Source organism: Cryptomeria japonica, chromosome 9, assembly GCF_030272615.1.
Source record: "Cryptomeria japonica chromosome 9, Sugi_1.0, whole genome shotgun sequence".
NCBI classification, from domain to species: Eukaryota; Viridiplantae; Streptophyta; class Pinopsida; order Cupressales; family Cupressaceae; genus Cryptomeria; species Cryptomeria japonica.
In genome coordinates, this window is record NC_081413.1 from 283,313,345 (window position 1) to 283,336,492 (window position 23,148).

Here is a 23,148-nt window from a genome sequence, read left to right on the forward strand (position 1 = left end):
TTTTTTTTATATATAATTCAAAAACACACATTTACACCAAATTTGTATAGCATATATGATTTCCATGATATATAAATCAAAGTTTTTTGGTAATACATAGCAACAAATGCAAGTATCATAGCATAAACCAAAAACCAAGTGCAACATATGAATAAGAGTTCAATACATATCAACGTATCATAGTGACATAGACTCATAGAGTCAGAGAGCACAAAAAAAGAACCTCTGAAATTCTGATTACATATCAAGTTCAAAGTTTGGTATCAATGAAAATAAGAAATCATAAATTGCGTCTATGACAAAGCTCAAAACAAATTGTGGGCGCTGGGTGGGTGGTGCTGAAGTAGTGGAACATCCTCAACACTAATAGGTGCCTCAATAGATGCCTCTTTTGCATGATCAACCTCCTGCTCCTCCTCCTCACGTGCTACCACTTCCGCATCCCATTCCTCTCCTGCCCTCTCCAACTCACTTAGCTGCTCATTAGTAAGGAATGGATCCAAATCATTATCAACATCATCAGGAGAAGCAACCTATTCTGCTGCATATGGATCAATGTCATCCAAGTCAAGTGCTTCATGTGAATCTTGCCCTTGCACCTTCTTCTCATGCAATCGAATGTTGTACCGCACATAGACAAGATCATTCAAGCGTTGTTGAGTCAACCTATTGCGCTTTTTTGTGAGGATGTTCTCAAAAACACTCTAGTTGCGCTCACAACCAGAAGCACTACAAGGCTGCGAAAATATGCGGATGACAAGCTTTTGAAGATTAGGCGTTGTGGCACCAAAATCTTCCCACCACAAATCTGCAAGGATACAAAATGTCATTTATAACTTGTAAAGATTTCAATAATCTTAAAGAGAGAAATAAATGGTAAAAATTAAACATATATTTTTTTTACTTGGTCGTAAGGTGGCTCTCCTACGTTTGCAATCAGGTGAAGAAAACAATTCCCCTAAGGCCTTCTTATAGTTCTGCAACTCATCAAGTATCAGGTCTCGAAGGTTCTCATCATCAACTAATCTCCAAATGCATGTGTCAAGGCCAATTCTAACCTTTGCATCTGCTTCGAAACTCGGGGAGTAAAAAAACTTGGTATTCAAGAAGTAGGCAGCAGCATGAATATGTTGGTGGAGTTGATGGTTCCACCTCCGATCAATTATGCGCCATATGGGTTCATACTTGGTCTTGTTTGACCCATACAAGTGTTTAATTGCCTCTTTGGCCTTATCCATGGCCTTGTATACATACCCCATGGAGTTATGATCCCCATCCACCATTCGTAGCACCCTCACCAACAGTTCCGACACCTAGATATAAAAAATTTAACAAAATCAGCAGATTGAAATATTAGAAAATTAAATAATAAATCATCAATTAAAGTTTGAAAACTTACATTGATGATCTCCTCCACTATCTTGGCAAAATTAGTATAAAAAATGGCAATCAGAACCTTCTCTGCTTTAGGCTTTGTAGCATAAGGACTCCCCAACCATCTTTCACTCATGAACATCCGCTTTAGGTTGGGCAATGTAGCAAGTATGCTCTGCAAGGCGAGGAAATTGGTAGCAAAACGTGTGACCCCCGATCACACAAAATCCTTACCTTCAGTGTGCTCTCTCATAAGATTCAGGACCCATGTGTGATTGTAGATGTATTTTGGTGATATTCCTTCCATCTTCAACCACTTTCTTTACCCAACTTAGTTTCCCTATGTCCTCATGGAGCAAGTCAAGACAATGGGCAGCACAAGGGCCCAAAATAATGTCGGATGTCTAGTCATTAGAAGTTTGCCGACTGCCACATATGCAGCTGCATTATCAGTCACAACCTGGATGACATTCTGCACTCCCACATCCATCACCACCTCATCCAACATGTTACACAAGGTCTCCGCATTCTTCACTTCATTGGAGGTATCAATTGATTTTAAAAATACTAACTGTCCCCCTGAAGCAACTAGAAAGTTGATGAGTGTCCTATTCCTACCATCCGTCCACCCATCAGAAAAAATGGTGCAGCCATTCTTTTCCCAAATAGTCCTTTGCTCTTCCACTAATGCATGAGTGTTTTGGACCTCATCCTTCAATAACGGTCCACTTACCTCGTAACGGCTTGGGGACTTGAACCCCTTACCTGCCACAGTCAACGTGGTGACCAATTGGTCCCAAGATGGACTAGAAATAGCATTGAACGAAATATTGTTGTAGATAAAAAATCTAGCACATGCCACCTTGGCTTGTTGGTGAGTCTCTTTATTCCATGCAGTGCCGAGCAATCCAGGTTGTGCACCGGGAGTGTTACGTGGAATAAAGAAGTTTTCCATATTGCTGTCCAAAGTTCCCTTTGCTCGTATCCGTGGCCTAAGGGAAGAACTAGATGTCCCCACATCTGTATGTGACCCTATGCAACTCAAATCTGCCCTTGGGCTGCCATTGCCTCTGCTGTTCTCTTTTTTGTTGCCTTCCTTTGATCATATGCTTCAAGCATTGCTATTGCATCTCTCGTAGCCTCTTCAGTACATTTCATATAGCTTGTGGTATCTCGGCATTGAATTTTTGCAAGGTGATATTTGAACCTATTAATGCCACCTTTTACAATTTTTGCAATGGTTGCAAAAGACATCTCCTCGTCCTGGTCTCCCATGTTTCCAACAAGGGTCTCTCTTTTTGCCACCAACTTTAACTTTAGAAGTTGAATCCATTTTCTTTCAAAAAGATGTGGAAAAGAACCTAGCAAAAGAGAGACAACATTTAGAGATCAATAACATTGTTAACAAAAAAAATCACGAAAATCCAAAAATTACAGTGACTGTATAACTGTATTTTATTTACAGTCATCTATTAATAGATGACTATCTAAAATTAAAAATTTTAATTGGTTTTGTATTTTTTTAAGTTTTTAACTTCAAATTTAAATTAAAATGAAATACACATTGACATTACACAGTTGACAGTCATTTCAAATTTGAAATGACTATGTATTACATAGTCATTTCAAATTTGAAATGACTATGTATTACATAGTCATTTCACAATTGACTGTGTAATACACAGTCATTAATTACAATGTACATTATTACATAGTCATTTAAAATTTTAAAACACGGTCATTTTAATTGACTGTGAATACACAGTCGATTAAAATGACTGTGAATTCACAGCCAGTGAAAATGACTGTAATTGTATATAGTTGCACAATTATCAACCATTTAAAATTTTAAAATTTAAATCTAAAGTTAAAATAAAAAAATACAATCAATTAAAATTAATAGTAATAGTGTAATACTGTAATACATATTAGCTATTACATACAAACTTCATGAGATAGTTTTTTACAAATCATACAAAAATGAAAAAACAAATACAAAATCACAATAGTTTTTTACAAAATACAAATCATACAAAAATTAAAAACAAATACAAAATCACAGATTCACAAATACAAATTCGAATCTTGCTGCAAATGCAAAAGCATCTAAGAAAAATCGCGAATAAAAACCTGGTCGTGCATGCAAATGCAAACCCTATTGGAAATCGCGTGGCGTTTTTTGCCTTCCAGAGTTGCGTGAAATGGAATAAAGACTTAGGTTTTTTTTTTTGCCTGCGACTTAAGTCACATTTTTCTCGCGTTTTGTGTCACGTTTTTAGGCAGGTTTTGGCGATTAACGGCGAGTATTTGCCAAAAAAATCGCAGCGACTATATGTAAAACTCGTGCCGAGTTTTTCTGTGAGTAACTCGCGCGCCCTTAGGGCTCGCAATTACTCGCGATTTTTCTAATGGCTCGCCGAGTTTTGCATCTTTGATTACAATAATTAAAGGCAACTTTTGTGAAAGGGTGTGATGGTTTGCAAACCACCCCATAAAAGGTTATATAGAGCATTTATGTGAGACTTGGAGAGGGAATGGATATCACTCAAGGAAGGTGGTGGTTTTGGTAGGCTATGACCATTGGAGAAGGGGCACACAAAGTGTATACAACCCGGGGTATAGAGTAAAAAATTGTTGAGCAGTTGCTATGTTATGCATATTTTACATGTTGTGCCTCAAATAAGAGTCGTTTCCTCTTAGAGTGTATCATAGTGACAAGGGCCAAGACCATTGAAATCATCCTAGGGTGAGAGTAGAGAAACAAGACTCGCACAGACTCGGCGAGTTGCGAGTTGAGTCAGTCCTAGTGAGTCTCAAGGGTTGGGACTCGGACTTGTTGAGCCTAGGTGAGTCTCGCCTGGACTCGACCAACGTCATGCAAACGAAAACTCAAAAAAAAACAAAAGTGTTTTAAGTTGCTTTTTTTTCACTTATGTTTGCTCCTCTAGCTCAAAAGCATTGTCATTTCATTTTGTTGACAAAGTAGAAGGAGAAAAAAAAGATGTGAGTACAAGTTAGAGTACATTGTAGGGCAACCAACAAGGAGGTAGAGCAAAAATCCATCATTGAGTTGCATTTGGGCAATTTCATACTTATGTATGGTGCATCTAGAGGCGTCTACTAGCTATTGAAAGGAGTTTTTGTTTGATTTAAGAGGTAAGCTTGATTACTTTTTTTTTTAAATCAAACATTGCATTGTTTTTTTACATTTCAATTCTTTTTCTATTTTATTTTACTAGATCAGAGAAAGAACAAACCCTACATTATTTTTGTATTAGTTTAATAATTTTAAATGACAATTCACAAATGTTCACTTTTTTGTATTTATGTGTTATTGCAGCAGCCTGGAGCTTTTCAAATCATTTTTTTCACAGCGTCTAGAACTCCAATTAGAAAGGACTTGGCTTGGAAACATGTTGAAATTTTTCCTGGGCAAACAAAAGTAGAGGTGAAATGTGCATATTGCAAAACATTTTATCATGGAGGCATTAATAGATTGAAATACCATCTTGCACACATATGGTGCCCATGATGTTGTGGGATGTGGAAAGGCACCTCCTGAGGTTGCTCGTGAGGTGCAAGTTCAATTAGAAACATTTGAGATGCAAAAAGAAATGAAAAAGTGCATTGGTGGTATTGGAGAGGTTTCTTCCATGCCTTTATTTCGTCCTAGTGCTAGTAGCGTTAGTGGTAGTGGGAGTGTTAGCCTTGGTCCTAGAATTCGTAAATCTAGGATGGATTCATTTTTTTTTCCACTTACTACTCCTAGTTGCCAATTGTCGCTTGAGAGCTTGGGTTGGAAAAAGGACGCTCATGGTGCAACTAGACGTGCAATTGGAGATTTTTGTTACTATTGTACCATTTCATTCCATGCAATTGGGTAATCCTTTTTTGTTTGATTGTTTTAAAATTTATAGTTTGATTCTTTGTCTCTTAAATTTTTATTATTAGACATATGTCGAATTCAAAGTTAAAGTTAAACTCTCCATTTTACAATACTTATTTAAATTATTTGTAATAACTATTTGTGGGGTGGGGTTCAAAGGCCCTAGTGAAGATGACTTAAAGGGCCCAATTTTGACACAAAAGGTGGTTGATGTAAAAGCCACAATAGATGATCAACGGTTGATATGGAGGAAGAAGGGTTGCACCATCATGACCGATGGTTAGACTGATAGAAGAAATAGGACACTGCTGAATTTTCTTGTTTCTTCCTCAGGTGATTGTACTTCCCTCAATGCATTGATTTAGTGATTAATATTTTTAATTTATGCTTTATTGAATCATTGGTTTTTTTTTTAGGTGGTACCGTATTCATCAAATCAATTGATCCTTCAGGACAGGCAAAAAATGCCACATACCTTTTTGAGGCTTTAAAGGAAGTCCTAGTTGAGGTGGGCAAGAAGAATGTGGTGCAAGTGGTAATGGATAATGCAACAAATTATGTTTCTGTAGGTAGACTTTTGATGGAGAGGCACCCAACATTGTTTTGGACTCCATGTGCTGCCCATTGCCTTGACCCTCATATTGGAGGATCTTGGCAAGCTTCTGTAGATCAAAACATGTGTGGATTCAGCCAAAAATATTTGTAAATTTGTGTACAATCACACATGGGTGCTTAGCCTAATGAGGCAGTACTCAGGGTAGGAGTTGGCTCGTCTTGGAATAACTAGATTTGTTACTAACTTTCATCACATTACAATCCTTGATTTAGTCAAAGGCAACTTTGAGCTGTATGTTTTTTGGTGAGGAGTGGACTTCTTCATCCTATGCTACAACCACTGTAGGGATTGATATGGCAGATTGCATTTTTGATGAACTAGGCTTTTGGATACTTGCTATAGAGATTGTGAAGGTAAAATTTAATTCTACATTATGTTTTAATTTTTATTCATATTTTTCTTTTATTTGCTAATTTTCATTCACACTTAAGTTAATGTTTCACAATAATTGCAGTTCATTGAGCCCTTGGTAGTTCTCCTACGAGTAGCTGATGGGGAGAAGTCCACAATGGGCTACATATATGAAGGCATGGATAGGGCCAAGGAAGCCATTAGATCTATCTATGATGGAGTTGAGGATAAGTATCGTCCCATTTAGGAGATTATTGATAGGAGATGGCACCTCCAGCTTCGTAGGCCCCTCCATGTAGTTGCTTATTTTCTCAATTTGGCATTCCAATACTGCCCTGATTTCAAGATGGATGAGGAGGTTCTAAATGGGCTCTACTTAGTGATAGAGTGAATGTCGCTTGGTGATACCGTACAGATAATCCACAAATTCGAAACCTTTACTCATGCACAAGGAGAGCTATTTTCTCATCTAATGTGCAAAGAAAGTCAGATGACATTGTAGCAAGGTAAAAATATATTTAAGAGGATGGTTTAAGTTAAAAAACTTAATAAAATTTTCCTCTTTTTTATATTATTATCAAATGTGAAAACAAGTTGGATAATGAGGTTGATTTTTTTCTTTTTCTCATCTTAGACAAATGGTGGGAAATTTTTGGTGCTAAAGCACCAAATCTTTAGAGGATTGCCATTTGCATATTGAGTCATCCATGCAGTGCTTTTTGTTGTGAGCGTAGTTGGAGTATGTTTGAGCACATACACTCCAAGAGGCGCAATCGACTGTTCGTGGAGAGGTTGAATGATCTAGTCTATGTTCATTACAACCCTTGTCTTAGCCACAAACAGTTTTTGGGCACTGACTCTAGCCCCATCATGCTAAAGAAGGTCGATCCACGATTTGAGTGGATTGTTGGGGCTGAGGATCCTATCCTTAGTGATGAGGACCTTGATTGGGTCGACTAGATAGATAGACAGGCTGAGGTTATAGCCATGGTGAGGAGGAGGATAGAGCGCAAGCAGACATAGGCACAATTGATGTTGGTGTGGGTGGCATGGGGTCACAGACAAAGATTATGGCTGTTGCATCATCCAGGACCTGCCTTAGATGCCTTCGTAGGAAGGATGTAGCTTTGAGCCATAGACTTCTAGTTATTGTTTTGATATTTGTTTGGAACATTTGATGTCATGGATTTCATATTCTACGAGTTTTGTATGCATTTGACAATGTTTATATATCTAAGTGTGTTATTTCCTTTAGCTACAATTTGTGCTTATACTTATGTGATCGATGTATATTTGTGTATGTGATCAAGTTAGCTTCTATTAGATGATGTTATTGTGTCTTTGAGGTTTATTTAGTAAAGGGTGCATGAAACAAGTTTTAAATTCTTAAAAATCTCTAAATTTCTTGGGTATTTCACTTTGTTGAGTCTTTGCCAAATTGTTTTGCCAAGTCCTGAGTCCAAGTCTGAGTCATGATTTCCGGGTGCGAACTGAGTCCAAGTCTTGTAACTTTGGCTGAGAGTGACCTTTCCACATGCTCTAATTCAAATAACTACTGAACTTATTATTATTCAAAGACATTGAAAATTATAAATAAATGGTATGGAATTTTGAGAAAACTTTATAATCTTTAAACTTAGATGATGACATTAAGGAATTTGCTTTCATACAAAATTAACTTTGATATATGAAATCTATCTAATTTTATGCTTTGGAGAAAAATAGTATTACACTAGGCATTATTTCCTTGTGTTATGTTTTCATCAAGACCAAATTAATCATTGGTACAATTCCAAATATCTTTGTTTTAGTCTTTGGATAGTATATTTGTTTATGTTTTAGTTGTCATAACTTGAGTAAATTCATTGTTCAGAAAGGGAGTTCACCAAAGTATCTTGCTTGAGCCTATGGGATAAAAAAATAGATAAGTCAAATTTGCTTATTTATTTTATCCTAATTGAAAACCCCAGAAAACAAACTGTTCAGTGTTCATATTTGCAGATATGTTTTTGTTTTAGATTTTAGAGCAGATTAAATTAGGGAGCTTCCCTTTAACGTCCTCTTTTTGAGGTGTAAGTGTGTGGCGAGGAACCTTAGCCTATTTATGATTCCCGTAGGCTAATCAGGCTTATGATAAGGGACTGATAATTTTTTTTGTAAAGTTGAATATTTTATGTTAAAGAGACTTAATCACCTTATTAAAGAAATAATAAAGTCACTTTATTGGAGAAATAATATATAAAATCTTGAATATTCGAAAAGGCAGTATATAAGGGAATTGTAAAAGGGAAATTCAGATCTTTTGGCAAATTCCTCTTGTGGAGTTTGGGCATTTGCTCAAATTGAAACCCCAGGACAAAAACTCTAAGGGAAAATTGGTTTCAGAGAAGGATTTCTTCCTAGCCAGTTCTGAGTGGATTCATTTAGAGTTCACCAATGTACAAAAAATTGAAGATTTCAATTTTGGAAGTTTATTGATTCAGATTAAAGGTTTATTGAGTTGGTTCGAGGCATGTCGTGACAAGGTAAGGATGAGACTATAATCATGTGGGTTTGCTGAAGGGGAAAACATCAATGGATTAGGAAGAAAATAATATGGAGTTGCAGTTTTCATTCTTTTGAGGATTTAAATCCCCTAAGTCAGGTTGTGAGAAATTGTTTAGTGCTCTCTGACACCCTTAGACATGTGAGAATCTTAGATTCTTTTGGAGACTTCAGCGTTCCATACACTTGTATCATCCTTAGACTCTCTTTTCTCCACACCAATCCTTTGTTTTGGAGTTTTTGGCTCACTTTCCTCTTCTATCAACAAATCTTTGATGCCTTGAAGGTTTCTATCAAAAGCACCCCTTTTTGTATATGAAGAAGTTCTTGGACTTGGTCATAATGAAGACTTTATTTGTCTAGAGGAGGCTCTATTGATTCCTTGTAACAAAATTGGTAGGCAAGGTTCACACACCCATTTTAGGAAGGGGAAGATGTTCGATCTGAACCCACTCTTCCTCCATATGTGTAGGCCATTGCTAATAGTTGGTTGAATGTTCTGACTTTTGTGTTCTTGACTACAATTTTGGCTTCTACTTTGGTTCTCACTTTGACTTTTACTATGATTTTCACTTTGACTGATGCTTTTATGGAATTGGCTGCTTCTTGGAGCCTCCTTGTTCTCCATTCTTGTTGTTCTACTAGTTGGAGGGATCACCTAATTTCATGGTCTGCCCGTGGACAAAGCTTTGATCTTCACTCACCTTTATTTGAGCTTAAGGGCATAATTTTCGTTGGTCTTCATTGTAATGGTCAGTTGTTGATCAATATTGGTTCTTTTTGAATCAATCATGACTTCGTAAGGGCAATGACAACAAATGTTTACAAACAAATTATAACTTTAGCAATTGCAATATAAATGAAATATAACAGCTCAACCAAATAATATGATAATTTTAGATGAAACCAATGATACTTTATTTCAAGGTAGTGCTTGTACAACCCAAGTGTAGACTTGGGAGGATCACATATACAATCAGACTGCCTACCTTGAATATGAGAAGCATATTTAAAGTACTTGATGGATGCCAAGTAGAACATAACTATCAACAATTACTGACATTAACTCCTAGCAATTACCCACAAGTTGAGAAGTAATAAATACATACTTAGGTGCAAACATATAAACAAAACATCCCAAAATTAGTTTACACTAACTATACCACCAATGTTGTTTCCCAAATCAATAATAAATACAAGCATACACACATTGAAATGTGTGCCATCAAATTCTTTCAAACTCCATATATTCATACTTTCAAGTTCCAACAAATACTATAGTGGAACATGATGCATACCCAGGCCTAAACAGGCAGGTTGGGAGCCTCATTTTTGCATCCATTTGTGAGGCTTGAAATTATAATTTGTTTCTATTATGTACTTGTTGTGACCTAATTCACACATTGCCCCATTGCAGATGGGGACCCCCAGTTTTTCGCTTTTTAGGTTTTGTCCTAGCTCTGCAGTTTCGTAAATCTATGTTCTTTGAGAGTTTTGAGTTAGAGTTTTGAAGTCATCTCGAGCCCAATAGCAAAATCATGCTCAGAATCATGTATGAATGTTGTCAAAGTGCTTAGAAGGTCCGAAGGACGAGGATCACAATTGCTTTGGGTCATTTCTGACAACTTTCTATTTTTAGAAATTTTTTTTTTTTGCTTTTTTTTTGCTTTTTTGTAAGTGGCATATGGGTTTTGTTACTCAGGTCATGTCATCTCTCCCCATGTCGTCGGAATTTGAAAAGCTTGTCTCTAGGTATAAAAAGTAGGGCTTCGAATCCAAGGAAGGCAACGATTAGAGTAAATAGTCTTGTGAGTTTTGGATACTCATCGCCACTTCATTATTAATCAATGCAGCCCCTAAGTCTTCCTAAAGCTGACATAGCATCATATTGTTTGATGCAAGTCCAAAGGAACCAAATCTGACACTTTTTTGACATCCTCTAAGGGTTGTCAAAAAAGTGTCATCAAAGTATGAGGCACTGCAGGTTGCAGAGTTGTTTTTTAAGGAGGTGTTTAGAATCCATGGGTTGCCAAGAAATATTGTTAGTGATAGGGATAGTAGGTTTCTCAACACCTTTTGGTAGGAGCTATTCAGATTAGTTGGCACTAAGTTGACCCCCAACACTAGTTACCACCTCAAGATGGATGTCCAAATAGAGATCGTAAAGAAATGGATTGAGGGATATTTACGCAACTATGTTGCTGGGCAATAGAAGGCTCGGATTAGATGGTTACATTTAGGCGAACACTATTACAACACCACCTATCACATGTTGATCGGGATCTCCTTTTAGAGCCTTATTTGGATATGATGCTCCATCATTTTTGGATCTAGCTTTGGTGATAGTAGGGCTCCCAAAGCTATGGATTGGATCTAGGTTAGTCAGGACATCCTTAAGACAATTAAGGATAATTGTGCCTAGAACCAGCAAAAAATTATGCAAATAGGCACAAGGGTTAAGTGAAGCTTTGAGATGGGAGACTTGGTTTTCTTGCACCTACAACAATGCAGGTAGTCTTCCTTGGAAAAAAGTGGTGCAAAAAAATCAAAACCTCACTTCTATGGCCCCTACAGGATTGTTTGAGGGGTGGGGGAAGTAGCATATCAACTTTAGGTGCCAGAGAATAGTAGGATCCATAATATGTTTCATGTATCATTCCTCAAGAAGGCATTAGAGCAGCATATTATCTTCACCGGAGCTTCCACCGTTGGATGAGGAGGGCATATTGGTTTTGGTACTTGATGAGATTCTGGATGTTAGAGAGAGGAGATTAAGGAGAAAAGTAATCAAGGAGTATCTTATCAGATGGAGGGACTTGCCCATGGAGGATGCCACTTGGTAGGGTGAATAGATTCTTCAACATCCTAATTTGCAATTGCTTGAGGACAAGCAATTTTGAGAAGGGAGGACTGTAATGTTCCTTTTCGTAGAGTAGTGTAGGATGACTAGTTAGCCTATTTAATTCTTGTAGGCTAAAGTCAAATAAAAGGGAATAATTTAATTATTCTATATTATCCGACAAAGTTTATTTTATGGGTAATATTTTTATTATTTTAATAAGATTTATATAGTGACTTAGTGGATTATTAAAGGAGAATTAATGAAGTCATTTTATATCCTGGGTATAATTAAAATATTTAAAGAGTCGGAGTTTGAAAAGTCTTTCTAGAGGCTTTCGAGAATTATTATAAAAAGGATGTTTTGAGGCTCATTTTGGGGTGCTTGGATTACTTTTTTTCCTTTTGGATTTTGGTGAGCTTCTTTGAATTGGAAACCCTAGGATGTAAACCCCGAGGGTAACTGGATTCAGTCTTGCAACTAATCTGCCCTAACCAAGTTGTTGGAGATTTCATACAGGGGTATCAAAGAGATTTTAATGATTGAATATTATGAAATTGATGAAGTCTTTTGCAAAGATCAATTTGTAAGTGCATTCTTGGAGATTTGCAGACTTCATATCTTGAGTTGCCATTTTGAATTTTGAATGTGGTAAATAAAATGGTGGAGGTTGTGGGTAATTGAAGCACTTTTTAGAGCGCCTTGCATTTATTTTCCAGGCTATATGCTGATGGTGAAATGAGGGGCGATTGAAAGTATTTTAAATGGGAGCCTTTTTGCCAGCCGCCAAGCTTAGAGAAGAGGCCTGAGAATAAAAGGAAAAGGTCGAGTTTTTTTTTTAAAGAGCTAAGGCAGGGTTACCAAGTGCATTGAGGTAGAGAAGAGAACTGCTCCTTCCTGTATGCGAGTATATGCTTCTTGTGTATGAAAATGTGGTCATTATTATTGACTAAATATCAGTTCGACTGGGTCTTTTCCTTATTTCCCTAGTCTTAGATATTGCTTGATGCTGGACATGTCTCTCAAGGGTGCTGCTGAAGCTTGCACAGAGGTTATAAGAGATCAAATGATATCTTACTTGAAATGTGAGGAAAAGAACTGCTGTGAGAAGGTTTGGGTTGACCACGTGGGGCAGTTTGACAGTGTACGTACTCACAGAGGGGGTCGAACTGGAAATTTATTTGACTAGCAAATTCATTCCTAGCTGGGAATCTTCATATTTTCTAATCGCTGCTGCACAAACTTGCTTCTTATTGCTGCACGTGGAGTTAAGGAGAGGGAGAATACCTTCAGCTCTGCATTAGACTAAAGGAGTATTGCTTCTGCTGCAACAAATTAAGTGGACCTGTGCATAGGAGAATGCCAATCAGCTGGTTGTGATTAATTTAATGTGAAAAATATTGTTGAATGCTCTGCTATGTTGAATCGATACTATGGTCAGGCATGATAACTTGTTCTATGAATTTTTGTGATATGTAATAATGTTCAAATAAGATTATTTTCTGATTTCAATAGCAGAAATTAGTGCAGTTGTCAATTTACATTTGAATAAGTATGAATGTTTATTAAATTCTGGCATTTCATAAACTTGCAAACTGTGCAAAACACCAATCTACTGAATGGTAAGAAGAGGAGAAGTTTGGGCAAAAAATTAAAATAAAAAGGGGATTTTACACTGATCCTTTGGCACCAGGGATAACAGCTGGAGAAAAAACATGTCTTTTTTCTGCCACCATTTACTGCTGCTTTCTAATATCCAGCTTTGCTTTTCACACCTCCAAGCTACAGCCCCTCTACAGTCACCTTCTCGTCATATTTTTTATCCTCATGGCCCACGTCATCCTCATCTTGAACACCTCCAGGATCTCTGCAATTCTACATCTGACAGAATATATTTCTGGTCAGCTGGTCTCTGGAAAGAAGACCCTTGTAAATGGAAGAAAGGTCTCTCCGGGTACAACCTGAGCTGCTCTGCCTTGGCTCTTCTGGAAGTGCCTTGGAGTTCATTAGAAATCTCCACCTATTCGCTTGTTTCCAGGTCATGAATGTTCTTGGTGAGCTCCTACAATGCTATCTCAGAGCCTCAAATTCTTCTGCCAATGAAGTCAGCTTTTTCCTGAGAGCAGTTTCCTTAATTAAATATTACAACACCTTTTGGTTGTATTTTCTTTTGAGGCTTGACATTTGATGAGTCTAAGCTTTTACTAGGAGCACCTTAGTAGCAGTGTAGAAGTTGAGAACGAGAAAGCTTTATCAAATCAGGGTATGGCATCCTCTTAGAAGCAAAAACTTCTGCATTAATATTTTAAATTGTCAAAAGCACAGCTGTGGAAAACTTCCTTCAGTAACTGATTAAACACTTAAACCCTTAACAAATACAAATATTCATGTTTGCCTTGGGCTATGTTATAACAATTACATGATATAATTTGGATGTATACAAAGTGGACTATGGTTCTCAAATTTCAATAATTAGTAATAGAAAGATGGGTTTAGCCAATGATCCATGCACCAGAGATTTCTTAAATAGTCTACCTTGAATTTATAGCTAGTTTCATGTTCATCACATGCTTTTGTCTAAAGCATATATGGTTGAGACTTCAATCTGCACTTATATGAGACAAATAATTTGTATTAAGTAACCTAACCAGGCATAGCTAAGCTAGACACTCAAAGAGGTGGTTTCAGGCATGCTTTGACTTCTGTATTATATGTTGGCAGTGATGGACGATAAATACCATAATGGACTTAATGAAATGAAGCATTGGGGAATTTCTTTGACTGCTATTATTGATCTTCGCAATGGTGAATTATATATAACATAACGGATTCCTAAGTGTTGGATCTCCAGAGTTCAATAATATGCCCATCAATCAGAGTTTGATCAGCAGCAAAAAATGTTTCCATTTGAACTATGAAGTCTATCTTTACTTCAGGGTGTGTTGATGATACCAAAGCATTTATTGATAATGAGTAGGAATGATAGACAAATACAAGTTCACTGACTTCATGGTAATGGTTGCGGTGAGAAGTGACTGAGTGCTGAATTCTGGAAAAGGTCTTCTAAAGTTCTGATAAGTGATAACAATAATTACAATATTACATAACAACTGCTGAGGAAACTTGCAAATGTAAATTCTAAGCCTGTTCACTTGTATGCTGTATCATCTTCCTTGAGTGCTCTGCTGTTCCATGTGAATGCATTAAGAGTTCATTCATCATGTATAGAATGGCCACTACACACATCCGATTATCATACCCTACAATTCTGCCATTTGTTTCATATAGTATAAGGTGATTACTCTTTCTTGTTATTTCAGAAGTCATTTCAATTTTTTTTCAAATTTGGATAAATTCTTTTGAGCATGATCTTCAATAATTTCGTCTCCTTAATAATAATAGGATAGAGAGTAGTAGAATAGCATGGGATAGATTGGATAGCTCAGTTGTATACTATGATTCATCCTTTAAATTTTTTTTTTAAAAAAAAAATATTAGTGGAATGTCTTTGAATCTAATCTGGTGGAAGTCATTGTTCACATCTTGCCTCTTAGTTGCCTTTTTACAGTTGTTCAACCATTGGTGCTATTGTCATGACTCCACTCCTTACCAAGCTTCTTGCAGGCCAGCTAGTTCCAGTTGATGCAGCGGTAAGAAAAAACATTTATTGTGTGGACCATAATAATCAACTACGATTTCCTTTTAGGATTTAGAAGAATGATTAATTCTTTACTTGTAGGGGATCATGCCAATGAATAAATTATCATGTTGAATAGAAGCTCATTTGACTTTTCTCCCTTTCACCAATTTCATATAGGTGCAGTGTTCAGATTCACACTTCACAGGACATTGTGTATGGGACACAATGCTCATCTTTGATTTTCTTTTGGGATTTTGGATAATGATTAATTGTTACTTATAGGTTATCTGTTATCATAACAATGAATATATTATCATGTTGGATATAAATTTGTTTGAAACTCACCCATTTCATCAATTTCAGTATTTATTTGAAATTTTGGTGCTTTTATTTTATTGTTGGATATTCTTTTCTTTGTTGGGACAGGGTCTGGCCCTTAGCACATTCCAGGTCGTCTTGTTGCCCACTATAATTGGAGGTTAGATGTTTCTTTGACACACTTTTTATAGCTTAATAGTCTTCTTTCTTTGGATGAGAGAGATTGTTTTGTGAAGTTAATTATGCTGGCTGGGGTAATTTAACTCATCGAATTACTTCTCTCCAGTACTGTCACATGAATACTTTCCAAATTTCACAGAGAAGATAACAACTTTCACACCATTGGTTGGTGTTATTCTGACAACTCTACTCTGTGCTAGTCCTGTAAGTACCCAGCTGTAAAATATCTTTCAAATGATCAAAACAAATGCAAAAAGAAATTTCATAGAAGTAAACAACTTATTTAGGATATTTCTTAGTGTTACTTTTGTCTGAATTGTTCAATATTGTTTGAAGATATTTCTTACTATAATTGGCAGATTGGACAAGTGTCAGATGTATTAAAGGCTCAAGGAGGACAACTTATATTTCCAGTTGCAATTCTACATGCAGTTGCATTTGGCCTTGGCTATTGGATTTCAAAATTGTCATCATTTGGAGAATCCACTTCCCGAACAATATCTATAGAAACTGGCATGCAGGTATTTTCTATTCTCTAGCAATCGATTGTAATGGCATTGGCTATTGTTTAATAGATTTTAAATAAAAGTTTTTACTAGTTTGAGTTTGAGAATCGAGTTGTCAGGCACAGGAAAATTTGGATTCATTTACATGGATTTTTACAAGTTTGAATATTTAAAACTCTGCCAGAATTATCAAAGAAAATTACAGTGGTTAAAATGTAAAAATGCTTGACGTGGTCATGGAAAAGCACTCTGAATGTAGAAATTTGAATTATCTGTTTTCTTTTTATTTCTTACTCTTGGTTGCTTTAGATTCTTATGATCAAAAGTACATTAAATTCAGAATGTTAACATTAATTTTCGACCAATGAATAATATAAGGCTCATAATTGGGTTAAGGATGCCAAGAAATAATTTTTTTGTTTGGAATATTGACCAACACAACATTGATTGCAAATTTTAATAAAGAAGACATTCATAGACATAATTGAATGTTTTTTCAAGAACTCGGTTCTGTGATATGGATAGCTGCTGGTTAGTTTAGAAGAACAAAATATGATTTGTTGTCCACTCAGTGACCAATACTAGTGAGAGTGGATTAATCTCCCAGAAGAGAGTGATAGTCGATCTCAGTAATTAGATAATACATGCATGTAATACTGTTGTATCTTTAGGATTCTGTCATAGGCACTGTCTCAGCATGAACTAATTGCAATTTTTCTTTCTGAGTTCCTTGTGTGTTCTCTTTTGGGTGCAAATAACTTATTTCTATGAAAACATTACGCGAATGGCATTTGAATTGAGCAATTGGGAAAAGAACTATTGTGCTAAGCACTATTAAATCCTGTTGTGAGAAATTACTAGACAGATTTTAAGGGCAAACATCTGGACAAATCTGAACTAAAATTGAGAAATTGTGAGTCTAACAAGTAATAATTTGAGTTATGATAGGTGGCAAACATAGTACCAACTGGTGGTTCACAGAAGATAATCAAAAGTTGTAGCTAGCTAGGGTCAGACATGCATAGATGCATTAAGAAACTATTCAGCAAGATTTACTGGTTAATAAGTGGTTGTTTCTTGTATATCTCCTCAAGTTCTTCGTGAAGAAATCCACACCTTACACCCATTTGATGAACCTCTTAGTGATTTTCTGTAGTGATAGCAAGTGCGAGTCAAATGGAGTTTATCTTTGCAACGAGTGTAAAGGTCTTAGAGTAATCAACACTAGGAGTCTAGGAAAAACCTTGTGCAATCAATTATGTTTTGAATTTATTCACTGACCCATCTGCTATGAATTTTTTTGATAGGTTAATTTGCATCGAACAATTTTCCGTCCTTTAGGAAGTGGGTCAAGATCCCAAGTGTGGTTCCTAACCAAGGCATTGTACACTTGAATGGAAATGTCCCACTCAGGAATGCCAAATACTTTTTGAAAAGGTTGTGGATTGGAGGTAGAAGCAATGTAATCACGTGGAAGTCTTTAAAATTGTGAATGTGTACACCTAGTGTCTAATGGATCCCCAACCCAATTGTATGTCAAATGCATGTTTGTCAAGGAAAAGTGGACTTGAAGTTAGAGAATCATGAAGAAAATTCCCATTCTCTAAATGATTAGAAGAGGGAGGAAGTGAATCCTCATCATCACCCTCAAACTCTAAAGTGGAGGAAGTCTATTGTGACCATTTTACACATCGCCCCATCACAAATGGGAACTCCCTCCTTTGCTTTCAGTTTTAGGACTTAGATAGGTTTGGCAGCACCCATATCCTTTAGATTGAATGAGGTTGATTTGATTTAGTCCTCAACACCTTGGCAATGAACAATATATGATGATCATTTTATTTGATCATCATCATTAGAGATGGAAACAATGAATGCAAGTGTGAAGGTCAGTCATAAGAATTGAGATGTTAGATGCGAGACAATCAAGATGAAGGCCTAAACAACCATGGAAAGGCTTTGTTGATGATAAAAGACCCTTAGAGTGAGTGAGGTGATTGCCACTACTCACAAAATTAAGCAAGTGAGGTCACTGTCAGTGACCCCCCCCCAAAACCCTGCCATGCCTCATCCTACTGTCAATGACCCTCCAAAGTCTGACCAGCTCAATGGGCAATTCTTGTGTCCCATCAAAAGCCTGATCAAGATGTGGAAGTCTTTGCACTTGGTGAGATGAAGATTTCTTGAAGTAGATGCTTGATGTTTTAAGAGATAGTGATGATTGACATGGATAAAATCTTCTAGCAATGACTTGAAATGCTTTAAACAAGGTGATTGAGCAAGTAAAATTGACATCTTTAAGTCATTGTTAGTGCACCCTAAGATCCAGGACCGCTGTCAGTGAGGGGTGAAAACCCCGATCATTGTCAGTGCACCATCAAATCCATGATCTTATTGTATGACTTCCAGTTCAGGGTCAAACCCACGACCACTGTTAGTGAGGGCTTGAATCCACGACCTGTCACTTCCACTGTCAGTGCACTTCAAAAGTCTGACCACTGCTAGTTGGGGTCAGAAAGTCGGACCTTGCTGAATGCACTACCAGTTGGGCTTGAGAAGTCCGATCTAAGGTGAAAGAGAGAGCAATTTTTCAAGTTTATCAAGTGAAAGATCAAAGGACAATAATTAAAGCATGTAGAAGGCAAGAGTAGGAGTCTTCACTTCCACCTAAGGGCTATACCCACAAACAAGGCATTGTCAATGCCTACCTAAAAGCTTGACCTTCCTAAGTGTTACTGCTGGTGAAGGGCAAAAAGCCCGATCATTTTTTGATGATAGCAAGCACCCCCAAATTCCACAAACTTCTAGTCAGGGGCAAAATCCGTGAATTTCCGATGCCTACCCAAAAGTCCGATCACCTGTAATCATCAAGATTCACGACCAAGGGGAGAGAGATATGTTTGAGCACTAATATTAGAGGAGGGGCCTGTGTAGGGGATAGACGTTTCATTTCAAACTTCAAGGATATAACAAGTCGGCCTTGAAATGAAAAGATGCACCCCCTTGAGGTCTATAAAGAGATAGATTGATCATTTCATTTGATCAATAAACGTTTTTGTCTTCTAAAGGCAGCGATTCCATTCAAGCATAAGGCGACTTCATCAAACAACAGTGAATTGCTATGCACTCAGCCATTTCACCATTGTTGCAGTGACTTATCTCTCAATTAGGAACAATGAATTCATCATCAAAAGCAGTGATCGGCACCTTCAAGACAGCGATCTTCAACACCAGAAACAGCGAATTCAAGATTCAGTATCAGCGATCAGCATAAAAAAATCAGCTAATTTTGTCATTCAACTGACAAACAAGGTCCAAATTCACAGAGAATTAAGGATAATTTTGCCTAATTGAGGGCAATTCTGAGACAACCAGCCAGTTGGAAATCCATGTACAGGTCTGAATTAAGTTATTATGATAATTTTTATTAAGGATCAGCCCTAAATTTGATGGTGACACATCTGTAAGGCTAGAGTTCTAAGGAATTTCAGTCATAAGATCTCCTCTACATTATACTTGAAAACACTTGAATTGATCATTTGACAAGTTTTAAGGCAAAATTCATGATGATTTGATGATTACATTCAAGTAGGATCAGATTTAACAAGCTAAGGTTTTAGCATGAAAACCTAGGGTTTTAGCAATTTGAGGATTTTAAGGAATTATCAGCCTTAGGCAACGGAATTGCTAACTTGGATGATTAATTTCAGCATGTAAACATTGATATCATAATTAAAAACCCTAACTTAGACAATTCTTGCAGGTAGAGCATGGCAGCCCCGAAGGCAACAATAGTCACAAGACAAATCCTCATCAAGGAGGACTCGAAGGGAGTGATGTTTGAATCAAAGATCACATCATTGTGGAGCAATGTAGGAGATACCAATGTAGGCCAAATCAACATGAAAAAGTTCCAGGGTCCCCTATACACAAGCAAGCCTTTTGGATTTTCAAAGAAGTTGATAGAGAGCGGGATAATACAAGCAGCAGATCCAATGCAGTGAGTTGATAGTTGAGTGTGCCAAACACTATGATGTCGACACTAGAATGATAGCAGCACCTGATGGCAAAGTACTTGCCTACCTATCAGAGATAGCCATCGACGAAGCCTTCCACATACCGGATCACAAAGGCATGGTCTACAAGAGCAAAGGAGCACAAGCATTCTATGAAGATGATCTCGACAAATGCCTTGGTATAATCAACAAGCATTGGTTGTTGAAGAGAAGACTCGACATATCCAAGAAACCCAACAAGCTTCACAGGATTGATTTTAAGGAAGAATTCGGTGATTGATCACTTTGATCAACCGAGTTATGGGAATCTCTCAAGCATCTCAGTTTGAGAATCGGATGTTCTACTTTATGGAAGTAGTGTCAACCAGTGGAGAAAAGATCAATTGGGCGAGAATCATAAGCAACGACCTTGATCTACAGTTGAAGAGGCTCATGCGTACTAAGACATTCTACATGAGTTCATACTTCATATATTCACTTTCTAGAGCTCATGAATACGCGGGATTGATGTATAGAGGCCTAGTTGGAATTGGAGTTGGAGAGATGAGAGCATGTGAATCCTGCATAGTTGCATTAACCTAGCAAGGCACATTTTAGAAGGGCGAATGATTCTTTCACCATGCACTTGACAAGAACATTACAAGGCGGCATCCATCAAAGATTATCTCTGTAGGCGAAAGAGTTAGTAAAGAAATTCGGTGCTTGGTATATCCAATTTCCCAAGTTCACCTATATAAGAGTTCAAGGATGCTCTTGTCCACTGTACATGCTACCACGCTATCCTACTAACAAGATGGTACTACTAGAGTTGGTAAGACAGTTGATAACCTATGACCAAGTCCAGAAAAACAGACACAAGACATGGATTGCTTTTCCCCATTTCAATTGGGCAATCAATAGAAGCGTGTCCATCCCTATAGGCAGCTAAGAAATCGGAGGAAGAATTGAGATCCTATTCCTTTATTCCCTACTTTTCCATTGAAAACTTTGATCCTTATGGCAACATGAGAAGAGCTAACAGAAGAAGGCACAAGCACAAGCTGCAATTAGAAGACTATTGGATGAATGCCCAAGATGATTTAGAGATAAGAAGGAAGATGTGTTCAAGACTACCAATTGACATCATTAGGATGTGTAATGTTTTTGACATTCAAGATCAAGCACAAGATAGTGGAAAATGCTTCCAGTCTTTCTACGAATGAGAGAAAGACAAGAAGGTAGAGGTCAATTAGATTGATGTTGAGATCCCAGATTTGAAAGACTATGAAACTAGTCTTGGCATACACACGACGATGGGTAGACATCCAAACTCAGAAGTTGAAGAGCTAGAATGCACAACTAATATTTGATTTGATGGGAGATTCAAACTCATTTGATGAAGAGACAAAAGTATGTGTGAGTGAACGTGCTACCTAGTCGACTCACTCCAGAGGCTCAAAGAGGAAAGAAAGTCATAAGGATCATCACATAAGAGGCATAAATCAAATTCAGGCCATCCTTCTACTAGTACCTCATCCATACATGAAGTAGAGATGAATCAGATAGCCACCAAGGAGAGTCAACCACCCAGGGGAAGCATAGATCATTGTGTGAACGGATCCATGGAGTCTACAATCCAAGACAACGGATGTGAAAAGACAGATAAAGGGAAGCAATTCTAGGTGCAAGATAATTCAGCCCCATAGGAGCAAGCTAGCAATAAGGCAGCCAAAGATGAGTATGTTGAAATAGAGAAAGAAGATGATGAAGTAACCTCTCCACCCCGAGAAGATCAACAACTTAAGGAGGTACAAGTGGGAGAAGAAATATCCACTATCCCAGCATGGCTTAAGGAGAGACTAGCAAAGGAATTTATAATAGTAGAAAAGGAGCCTATAGATGATTTGGACAACTTCCTAAATAAAGCTCAAGAGACAGTTGAATAGAAGAAAGCCACCAAGATGTCAAAAATTACAAAGGATAATGCAGGATCTTGAGTGATACAGTGCATGTGAAGTGTTCGATAAAATGCCTTAATGAAGTATGCTTGCATTAATACAGAACATGGAAGCATCAACAATGCACATACTTGGGTGTCAAATGGTTTGAAAGGGGAAACTTACATTGTGTTCTATAATTTAGGCTCCAATACAATTATGCAGATGGAGGACCTGATTTGCCCACATTGAATGATTAAGTTTATAGTGAGCAAAGCACAGTCAAGCACATCTTCTATCAACCGGTTTTCAAAATTCACTAAGTTCCCAATATTTCAGGCAATTTGAAGTATAAGTGCCAAGGGCAAGAACCAGTTTCCATACTCAAAAGCACACTCCTGGATTTTAATTTTGACTTTCTTTATGTTAAAGTTAGGATTTTGATTTTGATTTTGTAAAAGTTAGAGTTGGTTATGAAAGCATGAATAAATTCTTTGCTCTAACTTAGTTGGTTGCAAACCCGAAAAAGGTAGTTATGACTAGAAGCCTATAAATACAAGAGGAATAGCAATGTAAAAGGACTTTTTTTGGCATTTTAACAATTGTGACTCAAAGATATTGTGGAATTGTGTAACTCCTCAAGATGAATACAAACCACTTTTTGAAGTGTTTCATAAATTGATTTGTTTTCAAATTTTATTGGTCCATCGTATGTTGTTGCTAATAGCAGTCTTTGAGTTTCTTGAGTTAAATTGCAAGTATTAAAGTAAATTTAAGAGAGCTTTTGGTGTGTTTCTTTCTTGGTACATGTTGTGACGTATTCACACATCGCCACATTGCAAATGGGGACCCTTGCTTTTTCCTTTCTAAGTTAGTTTTCTTTGCTTGGTCGTCTAGTCTTGGCTATTTATTTTTGCATTAGAGAGTTTCTAGAGAGCTCATTGGGATAGCAGGATCCACTT

General features: G+C 37.1%; 1 protein-coding gene across 1 annotated transcript in view; it reads left to right on the forward strand.

Moving 5' to 3' along the window:
- Window positions 1-16,602, forward strand: part of LOC131042139 (probable sodium/metabolite cotransporter BASS2, chloroplastic) — an 80,073-nt gene extending 63,471 nt beyond the window's left edge. Inside the window, exons 8-12 of the mRNA XM_057975458.1 lie at window positions 15,179-15,260; window positions 15,677-15,728; window positions 15,855-15,952; window positions 16,108-16,269; window positions 16,564-16,602. Of these exons, the coding sequence (XP_057831441.1) occupies window positions 15,179-15,260; window positions 15,677-15,728; window positions 15,855-15,952; window positions 16,108-16,269; window positions 16,564-16,602 (433 nt within the window). The remainder of the gene's footprint in view (window positions 1-15,178; window positions 15,261-15,676; window positions 15,729-15,854; window positions 15,953-16,107; window positions 16,270-16,563) is intronic.
- Window positions 16,603-23,148: the final 6,546 nt, after the last annotated feature.